The following is a 23,119-nucleotide window of genomic DNA, read 5'->3' as shown; positions in this document are numbered from 1 at the left end:
ACCAGTCTTCCAATAATTTGAATGTGCTGAACAGAATTCCTGTGCCTGGGCAGCGCTAGATAAGGGTGAGCACTGGAGAACAGGTCGGTGTGGCTGTGGGATGCTCGCTCCTCGCAGGAGGCAGCTGGCCGTGCTGTGCAGAGACCAGGCTGCCCACGGCTGGTGGGCACAGATGAAGTCTGTAGTGTTTGGTGAGCTGGAGTTTGGAGGGTCTGAAAGGCTTTAAGCCTTTGAGCCAAAGATGAGTTTGATTTGCCAGTTAACCCGGCTGTGCTGGGTGATGTGGGTGAGAGGAGTGTGTTCACAGTGCCAGCTCCCTCAGGCCATGGCCAGCCGTTCGGTAGGTGTTCAGATGATCACTGATCAAGAAATAATATGTTGGTTTATGTGCAAAGGATACAGGATTGCAGGTCGTACTAGATAAATTGAAGTATCATTTGCTCGTTTCAAAAAGGCAATTGAAAAGCTCTGAGGATTGGTCTCTGTGTACTTACACCGATGTTTATTTTGACAAAGATTTTAGTATGAGACCAGTGAATGAAATTCTTCAGCTCTCACTTGGAAAAAAAAAAAAATCTGTTGGCTTTAGCAAGGCTTGAATTAAACCTGAGGCTCATGAGGGAGCCCGCTCTAGCAGTGCGGTTTGCTCTGAAACGAGGCAGGACAACCCTCCTGGCCAGTGTTTGCTGACGTTGTGTTTTCTCCTCCGCCTCCCTTGTGTGCACGCAGAAATCCGGACCCAGCTGGTGGAGCAGTTCAAATGTCTGGAGCAGCAGTCGGAGTCGCGCCTGCAGCTGCTGCAGGACCTGCAGGAGTTCTTCCGCAGGAAGGCTGAGATCGAGCTGGAGTACTCCCGGAGCCTGGAGAAACTGGCTGAACGCTTCTCCTCCAAGATACGCAGCTCCAGAGAGCACCAGTTCAAGTAAGCAGGTGTTTCCAGGGGCAGAACGGTGCAGAAGGGTGGGCCAGAGGCTGGCTCGAACGCTGGATGTTGGTTTGCAGCTGCACGGTCCGAAAGTGGAGTGGGCTGAACAGCATCAGTGGTGACCTCGTGCGGGGCTCACAAAAAGAGCTAGAAATGGCTTTTCCCAAGGCTTTCACCACAGCGTTACTGACCCGCGCTGCCCCATTCGACTGACTGTGTGCTCCTTCGAGCGGTGCAATAAGAAAATGAATCAGGGACTAGGAAGGAGTCAAGCCCCTCGATTTTTTTTTTTTTTTAGGAGCCCTGAATTCAGCTGCTCGTTTGTGCAAATAGCAGCAGGCCCGTTTTACAAACCCTGGTTGCTGCGTGCAGTCCCATCCGTACGTGTCTGAGTGCTTCACATGGCACACAGGCCTGCTTACAGGCTGAGGCTTGGGAGCAGTTTCTGGAAATCTAATTTATTGCAGGTTTTAAAATGAAGTATGTATGTTTTCTGTGGACGCGCCCGTACAGTGTTGAAGCTAGGCAAGTCTGCAGTGGAAATGTTTTGAAAGAAAGCTTTGAAGTAGAGAGTATGAACCGGACGCTGGAATTGTGTGAAACTCAAACTGATGATGAAAATGATAAAATCCATCGGTGTGTGAGTGTGTGCAGGTTTTCAGACGCAGCCTCTTTTCAGTTTAACCACACTCCCAAGCTTGGCTGAAACCAAAAACGATCCGGAAAAAAACCCAAACAAGCTCGAGGCAGAATTTAATCCGGGAGGTGACTGTGCTGTGTGGTGAGGACACGCAGCTCGTGCAGTCGCGCTGGCTGGTTGGCATCAGGGGCTTCAAGGCTCCAGCGGGTGCCCCCGTCCCATCGCTGCTGGAGGAGCTGGTCCCTGCTCTCTGCATGTGCCCGGTCGGAGGTGCCAGGCTGGGCTCCACGGGACGGTGCTCAGCGTCCACACGTGTGTGTTGGCAGCTGTCAGGGTTTTCCTCCGTGCTGCTCGTTGTGTTCCCTGCCAGGACGGGCTCTCCCCGGTGGTTCTTGGGCCGCAGGGTCTCGCTGGGCAGCGCCAAGCAGTGCCCCCGAGCTGTGGCCGGGAGGGTCTGCGCCCCGGGGCACCGAGGCAGGTGCCCATCCTGGCTGCTTCCCTCGCAGCACATCAGCTGGAGTTCCCCACCTTTGCCTCCCCTGGCCATAGCGTTTGTCTCTGTCTCTTTGTCTGACAGTGCTGTCCGTGAAATAGTCTCTCAGCTGGGGTTATGCCCTTTGCTCAAGATGAAACTAGTGTCGTTCAATTCAATGGCCAAAGACTGCAGCCACTGTGTAGCTCCTTTTCCAGAAAACTGAGTTTTGCCTGCCTGATGCACTTAACCTTGCTAGCCCCTGGCTCTTTACAGTCTTTCTCCAACCCCTTGTGATTTTTTTTCCCTGTTTTCAGCTGCAAGAGCAGTGATTTCTGCTGTTAAATTACTAAATCCTATTTATTCCATATTCCTAAATCCCATTTAATCTGTTTACTCGGGCTCTCTAGTGAGCAAGGCTTTACTGTTGTCTTGTGCAAAAGTCTGCTGAAAATGAATCGCCATTCAGCTGCTCTCTGTCCTTTTTGCATCTGGCTGTTGCTGGTCAGTTGTGTGGTGCTGGGCTGGTGCTGTGTCGTGTCTCCTGGGGAAGGAACTGGCCAGGATGGGCTCGGGAAGGTGCCCTTGTTCAGAGCCGGAGCCCACGCAGGCTCCTCGTGTGCGTGTGCCTCTCCCATGAGCTGAGCGTGCCGGGGCTCGGAGCTGGGGGTGCCGGCCCTGGGGAGGGGGGGAGAGGGGTGGTGGCAGCAGGGGATGCTGCGGCGGGTGCTGCAGCGGTGTCTGGGGCCGGAGGCAGCCCAGAGGAGCTCACGGCTTTGCTCTGGGGGCACCACAGACCCTAGCAGATGCGTGCGGTGGAGGAAGGCAGCGTTAATATGCTGACAGTCGTTTGGAGCTTACGTGCCTTTTTGACTCGTTCACTCGACCGCTTTGATTTTTTTGTTTTTACAATTCCCTAGGAAGGATCAGCACCTGCTTTCCCCTGTGAACTGCTGGTACCTGGTTCTGACGCAGACGCGGCGAGAGAGCAGAGATCACGCCACCCTCAACGACATCTTCATGAACAATGTCATCGTCCGGCTGTCGCAGATCAGCGAGGATGTCATCAGGCTCTTCAAAAAGGTAACAACCAAAGCAGTGACGGAGGCTCTGCTCAGTGAGGATCCAACCTTGCATTTCAGTCTGAAAAAGAAGCTCACTGCGGACTTCTACATAACCGTGCCCCCCCCAAAAAAAGTCTAAAGAGGTACAAAAAACCCGACATTGTTAAAAAGCAGAGAAAGGTAACAAGGCTTTGTAAGAAGTGCACGTCTCTTCTTAATGAGAAAACTAGTTTGAACTCTGGACAGCGAAAATGTAAAACCCTAGTAAGGCAGACCAAATACAGTTCTCAGAGACAACTTCCTAAGGCCATAAAGCTGACAAAAACTTCTCCAAAATCACAAGGAAGAAACCTGCCACGGGGTGTGGCGGGGGATGGATGGGTGAGGGCAAAGAGGCCACGAGGTAACAGCCAAAGGCCCGCTGGCTTCTTCTTGGTACTTGTTATGGAAAAGCTTAGACTAGAGATTTTCTTGGGGGGGGGTGGTGGTGTTACCAGCCTGAGGAACCTTATCCAACTGGATTGTCATTAGATGTTGCAGAGCAAACCTGTGCAAGGGACTATCACCTATCATCTTTCCAGTTAATATTTATCCAAGAATTTTAAAGAAACTGAGATATAAACAGTCAAGTGACTAGCAGTGAGGTGTGACCTGGTGCTTAAACTGGCGACAGTGCCAGGGAAATGAAAGGTGGAAAGCATGACTTTTTTTTAGACTCCTGGAGGGCTTCAGAGGATGGATCAACAACCTGACTTTAAACACAGACTTGTTGGGAGAAACTTTAGTAAAGAGCAGAATGACAGGCATGTAGGCAGGTACAAGAGAGGAGTCAGCGTGGCTTCCTTAGGAGAAGAGTCGTGCCTCCTACATCTAGCAGAGGTATTTCCAGGAGCCAGTGATCATGTGCAGAAGTTGGCACGGTGCCTGCAGTGTCCTGCTGGCTTTGGAAAAGGTCCCTCGCTGGAGTTCTTAAAGAAAGAAGCTGTTGAAGGACAAGGAGTGATTGTTTTCTGGACTAATGGTCGGTTGAAAGACAGGGATCAAAGGGAAGGAGAATTTCAGTGGAGTTCCTAATAAATTATTTGGAGAAAAGGCTGAATAGTAAGATGACAAAGTCTGCTGATGATACAGAATTATTAATGGTAGCCAAATTAAAAATGAGCATCAAGGACTTGCAGGAATCTCGCAGTCCGGTGGACCAGGACCAGTATGTAATGTTGTAAGAGCATGAAAAGTCACAGCAGTTTGTAGGAGGCGAGTAGGACTGAGGACCATGTCGTGCCTGCTAACGTAAGCCATGGGCAGTCAGCAGGCGTGGGGCAGAAGAAGGTAAAAGGGAAAGACTTTTAGCATCATTAATACTATATATGTTATATTACGTTTGCAATATTATGGGTAATGCTACATGTTTGCTGCTTCATACCATGTTTTTGGAAGCCAGCCATGTACCCTGAGGGCCCAGGCAGTGGGACAGATGTGAAGGAGTGTTCCCTGTCAGCACCGGCCCCGCTGCCCGTGCAGCTTTGGGCTCGGGAGGTGCAGCCCAGCGGCTCGTCACCGGCCTCTCCTGCTGCTTCTCTTCTGGGCGTTTGCTAGTGGCCACCCTCGGGGACACCCTGCTGGGCTGGGTGGACCTTTCGCCTGCTTTTATGGCTCTTAGGTTTTTCTTGATCTTTATTGCTTGTTTTCAGCGGGGTAGCTGGAGGAGTGCAGGTAGTGAGCGGCGTGAGCCCGGGGGGATGCTTGCCTCTCCCAGCAGGAGAAGGGCTCTCAAATCAGAGGTTGTCTTAGCCCAGCTGGAGAGTAAATTTAATGGGATATTTTTATGGCCAGTTTCCTCTAGTTTATAGATCTGACCTAGAAGTGAAACTGCAACATGAGGTTTGGATTTGCTGCTCTGATCCAGGACATCATCCCTTTTCCTGTCCTTCGGGCCTCCAGAAATTGGACAGATTTGGGATATTTTGGTTAGTTCAGTTCGAAGTCAGTCTCAAAATCTCCCTCCCATTTGCATTTGACTTTGAACCCGGTTTTGAGATGTATATTAAGACTATCCTAGGTCTGTGAGTGGTGTATCTCATTTTGAACCATAGGACAAGTCCAGTCAATGTTCAAACAAGGGCATAAATGGAGTGTGTGAAGTGTTTTTCTTGTAGTAAGTCAATCCAGGACAAGATGATAAAGTATTTCATCCATTCAGCAGAACTATTTCTTTGTGTTTGTGTTTTCCTCTGTCTCTCCCTCCCTCCTTCTCTTTGAATTTAAATTTAAACTTACACAGTGCTTGTATTCTATAGAAATAGTTGCCCTGTGTCTCTCCCTCCCCCATCTCCTGCCAGGAGAGGTGGAGCGGTGCTGACTCCATCTGCAGCCTGCCAAGGCCCCCACCTGCTTTTAATCACGAGGAGGTTTTACAATGGAGATGTGGGGATCTGTGGTTTCACTTGCATCTGTCCCTTGAGGTTTAAATTGTAGCAGGACTCACGTGTCCCTGGAAATAATGCTCGGCTAAATCATGGAAGAGGTTTGTTTTGTGTCATCATTTGCCCTTAGTGTGGGTATGGAGGCCGGCACTTTTGGGGAGATTCAGGTTATTTATTTTTCTTAACCTGTTGCACACTGTGCCCAAACGGGGATGTGGGGCTGCACTTCCCACCCTGCAGCAGTGCTTGGTGAGAGCCTTAGGCGTGTGTGGGAGTGTGAGCGTCCTGGGAGAAGGCTTTTTAAACACCCGGTCCAGCCTTGCAGCTGGCACGAGACTGCTCGGAGGAGGTGTCTGTCCCTGTTCTGTCCGGTCTGGTTCTGAGTGTGCTGAGTGAAGGGCCTGAAGCCCTTCTCCCGTGGACACTGGGCCCTTGGGCAGAGAAGCCGGCTCCGGAAGGGTTAAAGGCGCCCGCAGTTGTGGTTCAGCTGCTCGGGTTTGTTGTAGATTGCTCTTTGATGGTAAATTAGGGTAACATTTTTTTTCCAGAGATGTCACTTTTAATTCCTCCCATCCAGAGTTTATTAATGGGTTGTGACATGCTGCGGGTACACAGGGGAACTGGAAGGTTTTGTGTTTTGTGCTTTCATTATGTAAATGTAAACAGGCTCGGCAGAGCAGCAGGGACCGACGATCTGGGGTACGAGGATGTGCGTAATTGAGAAGCAATTGATCCGTGCGGTGATCATCTGCCAAGAAAGATGCCGGGTGCTGGGCTGCCTCTGCCCTCGGCTTCCCTTGGCAGCGGCGGGGGCCGTTCATCGGGGAACGGGGCCGTTGTGTTTTGTCCGTCTCCACCGAAGTGTTCTGCCCTCCCGCTGACCGGCAGCGTACGGGCCCTGGCGCTCGGCCGCGCGTCGCTCGGACACGCCGGTCGCTGTGGCCGGCCAGGAAAGCTTTGGCTTCCCCAGATCCAGGAGAGGGGGGAGGTAGGAGCCAGTGGGGATTGAGCTTTTGGTGTTTGAGTTGGAGACACTCAACTGAGCCAACTCCAGGTCTGGCCTCGCCTCAGCTGAGGTCAGTGACGGCTTGCACTGGCCTCGGGAACAGGGCTTCCAGGAGGCGTAAGGGGATCCTCAAAGATAGAGGAGAAGCTGGATTACGTTTCTTGACTGTTTTTTGCAGGCTGGGGTCCGAGCTGGGGTCCCTGCTGTGGCTGCGTTTGGTGACAGGACAGCTTTGGAGGGTGCCTGTGAGCCGCAGGAACTATTTACAAAATGGGACTCAAACCTGGATTTGGGCTTTGATAGTTCTTGTGTTACAACGTGGGCAGTTGTTCCCATCCAGTGATTTGTTTTCTCTCTTCCCCTTCTTTTCTGCCCTTCCCAGATGTGGAATACAGGAATTCCTGGCTTTGGTGATCTGGCTACGCGAGGGTATGATTTGGCTCGTCCTCTGAACTCATTGTTCAGCTGAACCCCTGCGCACCGAAGCTGTGTAATTGTACACAGCTATAATCCACCCCCCCACTTGTATTTTATCCCAGCAGTTCAACAAACTGTGCATCTTTCTTCTCCTGGCAGAGCTTCAGAATCCAGTATTTAACCTATTGCGACAATCACAAGTGCCAACTGCATCCCATCGGGGTGGGTGATGGGAGGGCAGGGACAGCAGGGTAGATCGGGTGTTCTCCTGACGCCTGGCCCTGCGTCTGTGACCCTCTGGGCTGAAGCCACGATATAAATGTGGCAATTTTCATAGTTGGAGTTTGTTGGAGCCTGGAGACCCAAGGCCAGCTCTTTCATTAGCGACCCCGAGGCGGGGCGTTGTTCTGCTGCTGGCTGTTCCAGTGAACGAGGAGCCCACGGGGATATTAAATGTGCCCCAGCATTTTAATAAAAAGACCCAGTAACGATATCATTTACTTGTTGCACCGACTGGTGATCGTTGCAGCGACAAAGGGCAATTGTCCTCCAGTGGGTACGGCGTCTTGCTGCACAGAAACTGCTGTTCTCCAAAGCAGGGTAGTAAATTTCTGTGTACCCAGGCTGGAAGAGAAACGCAGCTGTTTGCCACCGAAATGCCCCGGTGCGGCTGGTTAAATGGCTGCGGGTGCCTTTGGGGCAGGTGGTCAGCAGGGTTAGAAATGGGCCGAGGAGTCCTCAGGAATCCTGCGTGCTCTGGCAGACAGGCCAGCCCTGCTAACGAGGGAAGGAGAGGAGGAAAACTCAACTGGGCAAATTTCCCTGGAGCTTCCAGTGTGAGTCACGTTCCTGGCGCAGGAGGAGACCAGCACGGCAAGCGTTAGTGTTGCTAACAGGCAGGCAATAAACGGGGACGCTGGGATGTGTCACTGCAGAGAGCTGACTCGATCTGCTGTCACGGTGGGTCTCCGTCACCATGAAATCTCACAGCACCTCCTGGCAGAGGGAAGACCTGGGTGAGGGACACATCGCCGGCCCCTTGGCCAGGCAGGTGTCATCTCCCCTTTTACCTCCTGCTGCGGCAGAAGGAAAGAAATCTGCTGCTTCTTCCGAGTGTGGAATACAGGAAATTATATGTTTGAGACAGAGCATTGCTGTGTCCGAAATAACCGTGCGGCGTTATTCCCCAGTGTGAGATTTAATTACGTTCCGTGACAGTGAATTTAATTATGCCCCATCCTGCAGTGCCCTGGATGGAGATTTAATGAAGAAGCGGTGTCTGTCTGGAAGAGAGTTCTTCTCTTTGTCTTTAAAATAAGTATTCTTCGCTGCCAGCAGTCTGTATTGCTTCTCCCCCTTACTTTGTTTGCAACGGCAGGAATTTTAATAAACCTGTTAAACTGAAGCCATCCCAGCAAGCAACTGTGGTTTTTTAGTAGGAATGGAAGGCATAAAGCAAGGGGCTAAATCGGGGTTTGGGTTTTGTGGATGGTACTAGGGAATTGGAAAGGCATTTTGGTGTTGTCTCCCATAAACACACAAATGTCATTTCTCTGTTATGAAAAGGGGAGGCAGCAAGCTCGGAGGAGAGGCGAGTCCTTCAGCTGCCTGCCTGCCTTTGGAAGAGGCTCCAGCATCACGAGGTGGGACGCTGCCCTCTTGGATGCCCAGAGACTTTTGATGGTGCCAGAGACCACTTTGGTCTCAGCAGCAGGATCCAGGGCGTTTGGTGTGTAGTGTCTATAAGCAAATGGGTCTTTAAATGCAGACCCACCTGCGGTCCCCCTGTGTCGGTGTGACTCGTGGGGACGGCACACTGCTGACAACTGGGCCTTTTTTTGTTGCTCTATTTAGGAGTCTAAAATTAGGATTGAAAATTACGGCTTTGTGGACTTGCCCTGCGCCGCGCAGGAAGCCTGGGGCAGAGGCAGGAGCTGCGGCTGACTTTGGGCCATTGCTCCACCACAAGCCCGTCCTCCTCCGTCTGCTTTGGGAAGGCTCGGTTCGGGGAGTGGGGTCAGCTGGAGGGGTTACGTGCGGCTCTGACCTCCTGCAGGCTTGGGGCCTCCGGGCTCCGAGACCCCCATTTGTAGACCCTGACTTAAATAACTCCTCTTCTGGATGTATCTGTGAGGGGTGCGTGCTTTTAATAGGTCTCTCGCTCATTAGCAAGCCACAGTGAGATTTTTGAGACCAGTTGGTGACCGCCGGTGTTGGTGGGAGGGGAGAGGGACGGGGGCTTCCAGCAGACGAGGTTTCCAGATGTCTGGGGGCACTTAGCACCTGCTGGTCATTGGCATCTTCTTGGCACCTCACACACATGTGAATAGGAGCAGCGTGCATCAGTCATGGCTTTTATTCTTTGCCTCACCCTTTGCATTCAGTTCTAACTTTTAATAACCTAAGGTTAAACTTTCCGAGTATGTAGGTTGTCCAGTTAGCTTTAACTAGAAGACCTTTCTGTGTCGTGGGCTTCTTTAGCCACCCAGCCAGGAAGCTGACGGGATGTTGTTTTCCCTGTGGGCACAAAAATGCGTGGAGTTATTTGAGGAAATCTGGAAGAAACTGCTCGTTTTTTTGGTTTGAGGGTTTTTTTTCAGGGAGGAGAGGGCGGTGTCTATACTTAGTTTAAACACATCTTCAAGCTATAATAAATGTTTCCCAGCCAAGAAGATTCTACAGAGATGTGGGGTGTAATTACAAGGGAGGCAGGAAAGCAGTGCACACACATCTGCAGTAGCATCCGACCGCTGGATTTGTGGGTGGGAGCCGACTCGATCTGCAGCCAAGCTCAAAGGTTCAGCAGCTCCCCGAGCTGTGGCCTCTCCTGTGAAATGCCACGTTCGTGCTGGAGGAGGCAGGCGACCGGCGCTGCTTCATCCTGCCTGGTGAGAAGAGTGAAAATACAAACTGATAGTTGGGTTTCAGCAGACCAGGGGGGTGGAGGGAGGAGGATGCCATGAGTTTTTACGCTCGCCGTGAGCTTTCTCCTGAGCTTGCCGAACTTTGGCTGTTGTGGTTGTGAAATTGGAAACTTTATTATGTAACTGTGGTGTAGCTGTTTTATAATGTAATGTCCTTTTTGAGAGAGGCTTTGGTTTGACTGGGTCAGAAAATGAGCTACCAAAGGCAAATCGAGGAGAGCGGGTCGTGGTCAGGGTGAACCCAAAGCCTGAAGCGCTGGGGCTGGGCAGCCCTGATCATCTGCGTTCTGAGATACCAAAGCTGATTGGGAATTGCAAGTACAGCAGCCAGTATCTTTAATTAAATCTATCAAATCCAGATAGATGGACAAGTGATACTGTATGCCTGGAGAATGCTGTACAGTTTAAGTAACGTGGGAGTTACTGTAGCACTAACCCAGAGCCAGCTCTGCGTGGAGAGCGCAGCAGACGCTTACCCACAGCCAGCAGCGCAGGTTTTGTGGAAAAATAGGCAAAGTCAAGCTATAAAACACTCTTCTGGCTACGAAGCAGGCCCAGCTTTGGTGCACTCTGCCAGTCTTAACTGAAACGAGCCCCCAGCGTGGGGGAGGGCGTTACGTGTTAGATCTGCACAGCTGAGCGTGGGCTGGAGGGAAGTACTGCAGTGGAAGGGCACAGCGAGATTGTCTGTCGCTCCAGACTCATCCCTGTGTGTTTGCAGGGTAAATAAATAAAACTGTGTGATGTTCCTCATCATGGTCTCTGAAACCCAAGTTGGGTGATCCGCGGACAAACATCGACCTCAAATGAAAATGCAGCAATTCTGAAACAGCGTGAGGATTTGCTGTACTGTGTGTGTTCGTGTTGGTAATCACACATTTTATTTTGTTAAGGATTTGTAGAAAATTAAAGGAAATCAAAATGCCAGTTTACTTTTAAACTTCACTGTCACAGGCAGATTGGAAGAGGAGACCATCTGTATTTTGGTTTTAGTGTTTAGAAATGGGAAAAACGGAGCCCAGATGTGGATTGGCAGCCCTGCTGCTGATGGCTTTTGAGCTCCCGGCACAGGAAGGATATTAGACAGGATTTCTGAAGTGGGATAAATAAGGCCCCTGGGGCATTTCTCATGCTGCAGGGCTGGTTTGTTTTTTTAAAATAATGTCTCGAATGAAAATGTACGTGGCTTTGTTAACTCCACTGCAGAGCAAAGAACGGCAAGTCTCGTGTTTGGCAGGGAGCAGGAGAGGGCAGATCTCTGAGGGGGCAGAAGGTATTTGAGACGGGCATTACCAGAAGCCAGTTGTGCTGCCAAGGTCCACCCATTCCCTTGTCAGCTGAAAGGAGGACAGAAAAACCCTACAGGCATGAGAGGGGTTGCTGTAGTTTTGTTCTCTGTGGGATGGGTGTGAAAGCCTCTGCTGGGGATTAGCAGGATCCGCTTGGGCATGGGGGTGGCAGGGCTGGGAACAAGCACTTCTGGCTTTGTCAGGATCGGGTTGGTCACTTGGTGTAAGAAAAGAGAACAACAACTCACTGCTTCCCAGTCCGACCAGCTCGCCAGTCCCCAGACTCTGTTCCTTCTGCTGGTGCCATGCTGTCCCTGCCAGTACTCTGGCAGCATTGGAGACCTTCTGCGTGCCTTTGATCAGCTAGTTGGGGAAAAACCCATCTCCTCCTTTCTTCTTCCCGAGTTTGACGTGGGCATTTGCAGGGACCCCGTTCCCCCTTTCCATGCCTCCTGTCTACGTCCAGAGTTTGATGCCCTTCGAGTGGCGTGAGGTCCTCTGGAGCCATGGTGTGCTGGGAGTGTTCGGAGCGAGGGCTGAGCGTCTGCGTGCTGCTGCCGGCGCTCGACCTGCGCAGGGCCTTGGGGGCAACGTGCTTCTGCTGCTGACCACAGCCCAGGACGTGCTGCTGGCAGGGCAGTGCTATCACAGCACTGTCCACAGCGTGTGCAGACGGTCTTGTGAATGCAGCTGGGAGAAAAGGGTTAAGATGCATGTGCAGGGAGTATTTGGAAGTCATAGTTTTACTTTTCCCTCCAAAATGTGTTTTCCGTTCAGAAATGCATGTTGTGAGCATAAGAGTCTCAACTCTTCTTCTTTTTGTCTTCCAGAGTAAGGAGATTGGCTTACAGATGCATGAAGAGCTCCTGAAAGTCACCAATGAGCTTTACACGGTGAGTAATGAGCTGATCCTATCCGTGCAGCGAGGGGAGCGCAGGCCGTGTCATTTGTTAGAGCAAAATGTCTGTTCAACGTGTCAGGGACCTGAGGAGGCTCATCCTCCCTCCGGCCGTCCTGCGATGCAGCCTGTGGGTTCCTCTTGCATTTGTGAGGAGCGTTTCACCCTTCACTGGTTCTGACGGCAGCAGAGGAGGATTTCCCAGCAGCTCTACCGTGAAGGGCTCCTGCGGCTGCGTCGGGCGGTGGATCATGCCATCTGAGTGCTTCACTTCAGCACAAACGGAGATGTTTTGGGCATGATCCCGGGTGTCTGTAATGCTCTCACCTGCCGGGCCTCCTACACCCTGTTGCCTTTAGGCCCCTTTTAATTTCTCCCTCGGTTGGTGATTTCTGCCAGGCGCTAACGGCTCAGAAGTTGTGCTCGGAGTTGGCAGTGCTAATTTGTGGCTGAAACCTGCTCGTGTGAGTCTGGTGGCGTGTGGATGATGGCTGGACATGACCTCCTGCTGAGGAATGCATAAAACTTCTAGCTCCTGTGCTCTCAGCTCCGTCTCCCTGCTCCGGGGAGCACTTGGGTTGTGGAGCTGTCTCTGTGCCTCCGGGTGAGGTCGTACGCTGTTATTCAGGACATTGCTCTTCAAGTGGATTTTCATAGTAGGGCAGTAAATGTCTTTGTGTTGCTTCTGTCTCTTACCCTGTAGCAATTGGCTTTTTAAATTTTATTTGTGGTTTAGGATCAACAAAGCAATATAAAGTCTGTCTTGTGCTGGAAAATTGAGATGATATATTTTCTTTCTTTGGTTGTATCTGTCACTGGTACATAAATAACTCTGGAGTAGGTTTATTCCTGAAGAATAATTTTATTCTATCTTTTTGAAAAATAGGCCTAAACAGCAGAGCATGAATGATACTTGAAATTTCTGCCATAAATCTTCTCTTAACAGGTTCGTTTCTGCATTGGTTGTTGAAGGATTCAGTTTTTGTGAGACCTGCAGTGTGGGTGGACAGCCAGGTTGGATGAAAAAGCCTGTGTGAGATTTGGGAGGGCGTTGTTGATGGTTGAATGTCACAAGCTGTGTTAGTGGTGGTGACTAATTAAGATTAATTACAACAGCAGCATGACAGATGCAAAACAAGGAAAGGCTAACAAGGGCTGGGCTGACCTTAATACCTGTGGACCAGTGTACGCAGCGCCCCGACACGGGACAGGAGCATCACCTGAGGGCCGTGGGTAGGTCAGTCTGAGGATCAGGAGTGTGCAGAGGTCTGAAGCATGGCCAAAGAGCACAGAGAGGAACTTTTTGCTGCAGACTCAGCGGGAGCAACTCCTCTTCACTGGAGCTGAGATTTCCCCCCATTCCCATGCTGAGCAGAATGTGTTTGAGTGGTGAAACAGACTGGAACGGCTGGAAGAGCTTTGTGTTTTCTTTGAACTGACCTTGCTGCCGAGATAACAAACCGACTGTGTCATCCGGCTGGGAAGGAGCAGGCAAGAGACACGCTTATTTCGGAAATGATGATGAAATGTGAAGAAAAAGCAGGCTCTGTTAGGCAAACAGGATCATCTTAAATCTGTTCAGTGCAAACCAGCTCCCCTCCAGGCTGGTTTTCTGTCCTTGAGACACGGGGTGAAACAGGCTTGATTGCATGCTGGGCTCGCGGGTTGGCCCGGCGTGCTGGTGGTGTTGTGGAACGTCGTCAGGACTGCCCCGCTGCTGGCGTGTGCGCTGCAGCACGGGTACCCAGGAGCAGCACGTTCGATACCCGCGGCTGCCGACAGAACCAGGCACAGGACAAGGACCCCTGGCTCAAAGGACACCGAGCTGCTGCTTGTAAATGTCATCTGTCTGCTGTCGTTTGTCCTGCCTGTGGCCAAGCCTTGTGCCCATATCACATCTGTGCCCTGGCTAGGCGGCTTTCTAAGCCCTTCAGAGGGGAATTCTGTGCATCTGTGGAAACTATATAGTTTTTACAGGCTTCTCGGGCATTCACTGTCTCAAACTTAAGCCAGAATAGCTAAATTGATTTTAATTCAGCCTTGTTGCTGTTCTGATGCAAGTCACCCTGTGGACTCTTTGTGTGGAAAGAACTAAACCCCAAAACCACGCTGATTTTAATTAAAAAGGAAGTAGATGACTTTCGTTCTGAAGTAGGAGTTTCTTGTGAATAGTTTGGCACAGAAATAATTTAACTGTGAATTAAAGCCAGCTTCGTGCTTTTGATTCCTGCTTACAGACTCCAGCAGACAGATATCACCTTGGAGTCTGTGAAGGCTGGAGGTTCTTTGCTCCTCTGCTCACAGGTCCCTTTCTGTGTTGTATGCATTCCTGTCTGAAGAAGTCAGGCCAAGATTAGGGTAAGAAAAACGGTAACTCCAGAGCACTGTGTGAGTGTCACACTCTGGAAATGGCTGACTGCATCGCACGGTACGAACGCGCTGATGTGTTGCTCTGTATCACGCCACAGAAATCCTCTGAAAAGAACACATTTGCTTTCATGCCTTCCTAAAAGACCAGGGAGATGGAGGTTAGTGTCCGTCGGTCTGATGGACTCGTCCCTTTCTCAGACCTTACGCCGTGGGTGTCCCTTAGGTCGTGCCATGGGCTCCATCCAAAGAGGAGGGGGCTGGGGTTTGGGGCAGGCTTTCGCCTGTGGCCACGCTCATCTGGGCTTGTGTGTTGGTCTCCTCGACTTCAGGAGGGCCTAAGCATGTGCTTGACATGGGTCACCCCGTTCCTGATCTGGCTGCTTTGCTGGGTCAGAACCTTAATGACGAGCTGGTTAGAAATATAAAGTGCTTCTAGCTGAAGACAGCAAACAGTGCCCTTTAGGGGCAGTATTTTGGCAATGGCCTTTATCAGAACGTGTTATTAATATTGGAAAACACAACTGGTGTTGTTAAATAACTAATGAACATTGGAACATATTTTTCTTCCTCCCCTGCAGCTAATTAACTTATTTGCATAAAAGATCCCGGGGATGCAGCTGTGGCAGGTTTTCTTTATGGCACGAGTGTAAGGCAGGGACAGCGTGACTCAACGGCAAGCGCCGAGAAGGCACGGGGGAATCGCGGATCAAAGGGCTGATGGCTGCAGTGCAGGTAGTCCCCGTTCAAAATTAAGGCAGATATTAAACCAAACAGAAATACCCCCTGAATTTCCAAGCGCGAGCTGTGCTGCGTGGCAGCTGGTGAGGAACACGGTCAACACAGCGAGCTGTTCAAGGCGTCTATTTCAGCGACATGGATGCTGAAGTCTGGGGAAAATATTTTAACATGATCACGTTAGGTCCTTTGCACTTTGTTAAAGAGGCTTTTAGAGAAGCTTTAAACCTGGTTCCCACGTTACCTTTTCAGGTTTAAGCAGGGATAAATTACAGAGAAGGGAGAAGAGCCTTTGTTAGGGAAAGTTTCTCCGGTCCTTCACAAATAGATCAATAAGAGCTTGTGCACAGGTACCGTACAGCGGTGGGGTCCTGCCTCGTGCTCCGGCTGCCGACGTTCCTCGTGCAGCCGTTGGAGTCGATGGGAAAAGGGGTTCCAGCAGCGCCTGGGGCAGGGGGGCATGGCCGTGGGTGAACGGAGACAAGCGCTGAGTTGTGCTCAGGTTTTTCTGGCTGGGTAACCTTCTCATAACCTCTAGATTTCACAAAAATCACGCAGTTTGGACCATGGTTTAATTGTTGGGCTTTTCCGTTGCATTGGGGCCTCTCTGGGTGCTGGGGAAACCTCTCTCATTGCTTCCCGACTGCACTCAAGTGCAGGACGTTTCTTCTTCACTTTCCTCTGAGTCTTTCACAAGGAGATGGAGGCAGCGAAGATGAGGAGGGCTCAGCGAAGCCCTCTAGTCTTTCTCCTTAGGAAGAACCCAGAAGTTGTCTGTTTTGTGCGTGCCCTGTGATGTTCGCTGCAGAAACTGCAGTTTGAAACAGGTGGCTTGAATCTGTGTTAGAATTTGCAGGATTTTGAAATAAAGCAGCTCAGAAACAAGGCACAAGCCTTTGCTTACTATTCCTTGCAGTTGCCTAAAATTGATGTACCAGTACATCAATTTTACATACCCAGTGATGGCACGTTTGTGCGGGCTTCGACGCAGCACTCGGAGCTCATTTGTGGCTACTGTTTGTCCTTGGCAAGGGGAGAGATTGTATGTTTCAGCCTAACCTGGTCCAAGTTAAACACTCCTGGTTCCTGCTGATGCCCGCAGCTGAGGAAAACTCTGTGTTTTTTTCATGAAGGCTTGTGCAAAGTTACTCTGCTTTTGTGGGTTCCTGCTCCCTGGGCCTCGAGGCAAGCCTGTCCCCGTGCCGCTGCCGGTGGTGCCCAGGCGCTTTGCGTGAGACTGATCTTCAGCGAGAAGTCAGGCAGCTCGAGCCTTGTCAGGGCGATGTGAAATAAACCATCCAGATCCTGAAGGGAGATGATGAAAGGGGACAACGTGACTAAAGGCATAAAGAGAGAAGAGCAGATGTGTTCCTCTTGCCAGATCACAACGTGCCCTTTGGGCTTTTGTATCTCAAAGGAAAGGCTGTGGTGGAAGTTCTGCCTGCAGGAGCTTTCCTGGCGGTAGATCAGCATCGTCTATCCAGAGTCACTGATCCTGAATTTAAAGGACTAGGTGTTGCTGCAGTCCCCCCTGGCAGTGACTGTGCTTGCTGACGGCAGCAAGAGGACAATTAAGTGGTGATAGGAGACAAACTCCATTTCTGCTTGGAAATTCCAGGTCCTTCACCTTCAAGATGGGATCTAGGGCCAGGATGGTAGAGCAGGGGTTATGTTCATGGGTTGGCTTGGCAAGTTCAAGTGTAGAAACAGAGGGGTTGGGTCAAAAGTGACTTCAGGTTGACTTTGGCCTCCTCACAGTCTCTTGTCATGGAGACCCTTATCCCAGCTGCAAAGCCCTGGAAGTTATTTCTCATTTACCTGTAGGAAGAACACAGCGCTCTTTGAAGGTAGATGTGTGCTGGAGGCACATCTCAGCCTGTCCCTGCAGCGGGGACTGAGTGGGGATAACGGTTCTCACACCAGCTCTGTGCCATTTCGAAATAGGGCTGGTGGTGAGTTAATTTTACGGGCTTTTTCTTCCCACCTGGTTGTTCCTTAGTGCTGTAGTGGCCTCCAGCAGCCCTGGCACAGCTGGGACTGCTCCACGCTGCCCACGGCCGCCATCTTCTCATGCACTGACGCTTCGTGTGGCTGGAGACTCACAAACTTCTGTGTCCTCAGGTGATGAAGACCTACCACATGTATCACGCGGAAAGCATCAGCGCTGAGAGCAAGCTGAAGGAGGCGGAGAAGCAGGAGGAAAAGCAGTTCAACAAGTCAGGGGACATCAGCGTGAACCTGCTGCGGCACGAGGACAGGCCTCAGCGGCGGAGCTCCGTCAAGAAGATCGAGAAGATGAAGGAGAAGGTGGGTGAGAGGGAAGGACGGGGAGCCGTGCTGGGAGCCGAGGAGGGCGGCCCACCCATGTGTCTGGTGTGGCACAGCGATGCTTTGTGGTCCAGACACAGGACTCAGCTACGGGGGGGCTGTGGTTTGTTCATGGCTTATTTTTTTTTTTTAAAAAAAAAGCGCTTTTAACAATGAGCAATAGCTGTCTCAGGGTTCCTTCAGTCAGAGACTCGTGGCAGGCAAAAAAGGGGTCAGATATATAAAATAACAGTGTTTCTTCCTCTGTGAACTGTCTGGGAGTTAAAGTGCAGCATTTAGTTGCCTTTGCCAGTCAAAACACTTAACTCCATTCTGGCTCCAGCAAATCCCCCCAGATCTCAGGAGCTCCCAAAACTGTAATTTTTCTGTTAAATTTGGAGAAAAAGCAATAGCATCCCCAGCCGGGACGCGCCTGCTCGCGTGGTGACCCAGCACTGGGGCATTGTCTAGCAGCATGCTGCTTTGAAGGGTTAATCTTTTGTGCTAAACCTTTAGACTAGTGCTCTGCCTGAGCAAATGCCCCAGACCTGAGCACATCTGCTTTCCTGCAGAGTGTTGGATTCTGGGTCCTGTTCTGAATTTTGTAGCTTGGGCCTCTGGGCCAGATTCCACTTTGATACAGCTGCATAAACCTGGAGCAAATCCAAACGTATGTCAGCGTATCTGGGAGGAAAATTTGGCCCTCTAATTTTGATTGATGCCAGAACCTCCATGACTGCACAGATAAAGGAGGAGCAGCTGTGCTCGGGAAGCACTGGGTACGCTGGAGCAGAACGCGCTCGTTGTGCCTTGGCTGGCGGTACCAGGGATGTTCAGATGTGATCTCCATCCTGGCAAGGGTGCCTGTTTTCATACCTGATACCAAGTTTTATTAATTAACCCATCACACCCCAGCTGTGGGGCCCTGCGGCAAGAGAAGCTGTGCAAGCAGCATCCTATTTGTGCTCTGACACTCCATTTTGCTTTTTCAGAGACAAGCCAAGTACTCTGAAAACAAGCTGAAGTGTACTAAGGCCAGGAACGACTACCTGCTGAACCTGGCAGCCACCAACGCAGCCGTCAGTAAATACTACATCCACGACGTCTCTGACCTCATCGATGTAAGTGCCTCCCCCCCCTGCGTGCACCCTGCCTGTTTTCTGCTGATGAGGGCACGGCTAAATCTTAAACATGGTTTGGTCCTTAAATGCACTCTCATGAAGTGGTAATGAACGGTTATTTGTTGGGGCTTTAAAATGTGCTGTAAATTTGGATTATTTTTTTTCCCCTGTGGTGGTTTTTTCCTCCCAGCTGCGTACACACATTTGACTTTCCCCCCAGTTGATGTAGGCATTTATGAGCAGAGCTGGAGCTGCCATTACATGGGAGGGATAGAACCATAGAATGCTTTGGGTCAGAAGGGACCTTTAAAGATCATCTTGTCCAACCCCCTGCCAGCACACGGGGAAGTGCTTTCCTAGCTGGGAAGGCGCTGGCTGAGGTGTATCCAAGGTGCTCATTGCAGGGAGTAGCCTCAGGGCAGGAGCTGCTGGAAGCAGCTTTCGTAGTGATGGTAGGAACCGAACGCGTGTGTGTATCAGCGACTCCTGTGAACTGCTTTTAAATGATTCGAGAGAAGAGATTTCCATTTCTTCCTTTAATAGGCTTCTTCATAGCGGTATAGATTGCGCGATGCAGAGCTGCTTCCTGCTAGAGTTGCATCACTGAGCACATAAATAACTGATCTATAAGTACTGAGTTAGTCTCTGGCTTCATCATTACCTAAATGTATGATTTAAAAATGCGCTGGAGTGTTTAACTCCTTTACTAACCCACTAACATATATTTATTCTTCTAAGCACTAATTAAAGCAAGTCTGATGCGGACCCTCTGATGATTCCAAGATTTTGAGATATGCTAAAATATTCTTAGCACGTCCTTTTTGTTTTCTTTATTATTTAAGATGTATTTAGCCATATTAAAAAACTAATAACTTGATCATGGAGACATTTGAATAGCAAGGTGTGATAACACCTTGTTTTATCTGTGGGGTTTCTGCTTTTGTTGTGTATATTTTCTCTCTCATTTATTTATTTTTTTTAAGTAAGAATGACTTGTTTTCTTGGACTTTTGGGAACTTTGATTTCCTGGAGAGTTGCTGAGTTCTGTTTTAGTTCTGGCTGTTTATATTATTCCTCCCAACTTTATTTCCTTGCTGACACTTCCACTGGAGTCAGCAGTTGGCTTTTCACTCCAGGAATCCCTTCAGGGGGCTTTAACTAAAGCATCTTTAACTCTGTGCGGCTAAATTCCCCTAATTATGTATTCTGTTCACCAAAGAAAACAAAATATAGGATGTGTGAGCTGCACACAGGTGTCCTAATTTTAAATCCCCAGAGGAAGAGCAGTTTATTTGAACAGACTTTTGTACAAATTCAATGTATTTTCCAAGAGCACGGCAAGAAGGGTTTCAGCCCGCTCCAGAAGAAGGAGCGTCACAAGGGCGATGATTAACGATGTACCGGCCTGTCTTCCCGGGACATAGCGGGGCGGGGGAGCTCTCGCACACCCTTCATATCAAGCACAAATTGCCACGTGCAGTTTTTTGATTTGTACGCAAATCTGAACCGTCAGGACACTGGAGCAGCTAATTTAGCAGCATTTCCCCCAAATCCCAGATGGCTCAGTGTCATCTGTTAGGCCCAGCCTTGACATTTCTCGTGCCCTCAGCATCACCGCAGAGTGGTGACTTTCATAACAAAGCCGTCCTGCTAATCTCCCGCTCTGGCGAGGAAGAGGGCCCCAGCTGCTCGGGGAGAGGGCGAGAGTCCTCCCGGGGCTTCGCTTTTAATGAGAAATGTAAAACTCGATCAGAGGAGCCGTGAAGTGGCACAGAGCGTGTCTGTCCCTCCCTCTGTCTCCAGTGGCCTTTTTGTTTTGTCCTTTAGAAAGGAAGAGAAGAATATAGGGACAGATCAAATTAGCCTTGGGCTTAAAGTACACCGTTGTGCCTCTTCCCTCAAAAGATGTTTATAATAAACGCCTGGGCTCGTCTCTTATTTCTGTCATTAACTACGTGACCGAGTTAATCTCTTTGGCCATGTATGTGAAGTGGAGATAAAGCTGCTTACCCATCCCTCTGGAGTTCCCTGTGAAATGGCTGCAAAATAGTTTGAAGTGGTCACATGAAAGATATCGCTGGATTTAGCAGAGTAGAGTGTAGCAGTCGGTGTCAATACGTACTGATCCACCAACACTTGTTCAGCCTCCTGTAAATCCTTTTGAAACAGCAGCTTGCTTCCCTGCGGGTTGGTGTGTTTGCCACATCTGAGACAAACAAGCAAGTAAATGAAGGGAATTCCGAGGAATTTAGTATTACACGTTACTGCCAAATTGTTTGGTCCCTAGAAAACTTAGCTGATGGCATTGTTGTTTTTCACATGGTCAAGTGATGCTTAGTCAAGTTAGGAAACAAACAGCAGTCTAAATTGTTATGCCAAAAATCTTCAGTTGGCTTTACTCACCTCACAGCACAGCTCTAGGATTAGCAGCAATGTAAAGAGGGTAGAGGCCAGAAAATATAATGGTTGTATAAATGCTGAGCTGGGCTGTCGGGCCTGGCTGAGCTGGGCTGTCGGGCCTGGCTGAGCTGGGCTGTTGGGCCTGGCTGGGCTGAGCTGGGCAGTTGGGCCCGGCTGGGCTGGGCGGTCAGACACCGTGGCTGTATTCCGTGTGCGTGGTTCAGCCTCCCGAACAAGAGGGAGCCTCCGAGGTGCTGCAGCCACAGACCATTTCATTAGGTTCTGGTTTTAGGCACCTCTTGCCTCTCACGCTGTCGTTGTTTCAGGCAGTGGCTGTTGCCTGGGCCCGTCTGTGCCCGCAGAGCCCAGCGCAGGCAGCAGCTTGGCTCTGTGCGGCGCTTTCCCTGTGTGATTGCATGGGGATGTTCCCCCGGCCTGGGTAGCTCTGCGTGACGCCGCTGGCTTTAATGAAGAGATACTCATTAATACAAGCAGAGGGTCTCTTTTGGGGGTTTGCTTTGTTGTTTGAAGCAGTTTTTCCAGCATAGAGAGCCTTGCAGCTCCACAAAGGCGCAGAGGTTCCTCCCGTGCTCTCCTTTGAGTGGGCTTTCTGCCAGATAGCAGGCTCCTGCCAGCCGAAGAGCCAGGTACGTTTTGTCATGGAAACTCCATGCAAAGCACCACTGTCACTGCACCATCATGCATCTCTACCGCACGGCTGCTGGGTCCCTGTTACCCGGTTTCCCGCAGAGGCGGCGGTTTGGGGATGCCACCGGCAGCCCACAGCACCCGAGCCACTCAGCTCTCCCTGCCACTGGGTTTAATAATATGCCCCAGCTTTAATAATACGACAAAATTACATTTTTTTGCCAAAGTTTGCACCTGGTAAACAATTTATTCCTCACATGGATACCACAGACATTGGCGTTGGCTTGCTAAATTAATTAGGCACATGTGCTAATTGTTTTATGATTTAGAAGTGTCATGCAGTCTGTAAATTTTCCTGCCTGGAGACCATGAGCAGTCTTTGTCTGACAGACCTTGTTAGCTTGGTACAAAAAAGCAACAGTACTTTCCTTTAGAGAAAAGAATTTCTTGACACTTTCAGCTGCTTTTCCCAGCAGCTTGGCAGAATAGCCTCAAGGACTTCGTGTCCTTTAACAGATTCATTTACCAATGCGTTCATCTTAACCAAACAAAACCAAACCAAACCAAAACACCACCATCACCCCCCAAACAAACAAAAACCATGATCCCCCAAACACCCAAACCACCAAGCACTCCATTAAAAAGCCCTAAGAAAATATACGAGGGAGAGGGAGCACTATACAGAGATTAAGGAGCAAAATAAAATGCAGGTTACAAATCCTCCAGAAAGAAACGTACTCCAGAGACCATGGAGTTAATTAACTATAGCTAGATTTTGAAAAGGACTACATAGTGTTTGGCTCTGTAATATTTATAGTTAAGGAACCTTTGATTAGAAATAATCAAATCTCAGCTCCAGGGCATGAGTTGATTACTGCAAGGGTCAGGGAGGATCCTGTCCTTCCCCTGCGGTATCCACACATCATTCCCCGTCTGGCTAAAAATCAGTCAGTTGTTCAGGGGTTTGTCGTGGTTGCTGCCTCGGCAAAACACTGAACTTGATGGACCAAGACTGTTCCTTTGAAAGAGATTTATGGTAACTGCGAGCCAGGCCGTGGCGTGCATGGGGGACCCTTCACTCGGTTCAGGGCGCACTTTAAAAACATGTACTTGTCACCGGGTGTAGGAGATGCTTGGCCTCAGACTGCAAAAACCTGATGGTCCCCCATTTACCGTGCCATGACAGATTACGTGCTCTGCCACAGCCGCTTCTCAGTGCCCAGAAGGTCAGTGCCCCCCGGGTGCAGTGCAGTGAGCACCTCAGCGTCCCCCATAGCCACCTCCCACCCGGCACCAACCTTGCAGGGGAATATTGGGGGCAGCACCCATCAAAGGCAGACAGCCCTCGCGTTTCTTTGCTTCTGCCCGTCTTTTCTGAGCAATTATTTGTGGCTGCTGATGCGTCTCAGCCCTTTCTGCCTTCTCCTGGCGTGGTTTAATTTCCGTTGCTGCCTGGGTCCATCTTGCAGTGTGCAGAGCC

General features: G+C 50.2%; 1 protein-coding gene across 1 annotated transcript in view; it reads left to right on the top strand.

Moving 5' to 3' along the window:
* Positions 1-23,119, top strand: part of SRGAP3 (SLIT-ROBO Rho GTPase activating protein 3) — a 91,375-nt gene that overhangs the window by 40,584 nt on the left and 27,672 nt on the right. The window contains exons 2-6 of the mRNA XM_068408482.1: positions 730-922; positions 2,958-3,120; positions 11,991-12,053; positions 17,285-17,470; positions 18,463-18,591. Coding sequence (XP_068264583.1) covers positions 730-922; positions 2,958-3,120; positions 11,991-12,053; positions 17,285-17,470; positions 18,463-18,591 — 734 coding nt within the window. The remainder of the gene's footprint in view (positions 1-729; positions 923-2,957; positions 3,121-11,990; positions 12,054-17,284; positions 17,471-18,462; positions 18,592-23,119) is intronic.

The sequence above is a fragment of the Nyctibius grandis genome, chromosome 10, assembly GCF_013368605.1.
Source record: "Nyctibius grandis isolate bNycGra1 chromosome 10, bNycGra1.pri, whole genome shotgun sequence".
Lineage (NCBI taxonomy): Eukaryota > Metazoa > Chordata > Aves > Nyctibiiformes > Nyctibiidae > Nyctibius > Nyctibius grandis.
The sequence above is the reverse complement of the archived record's forward strand: the minus strand, read 5'-3'. Positions and strand labels throughout refer to the sequence as shown.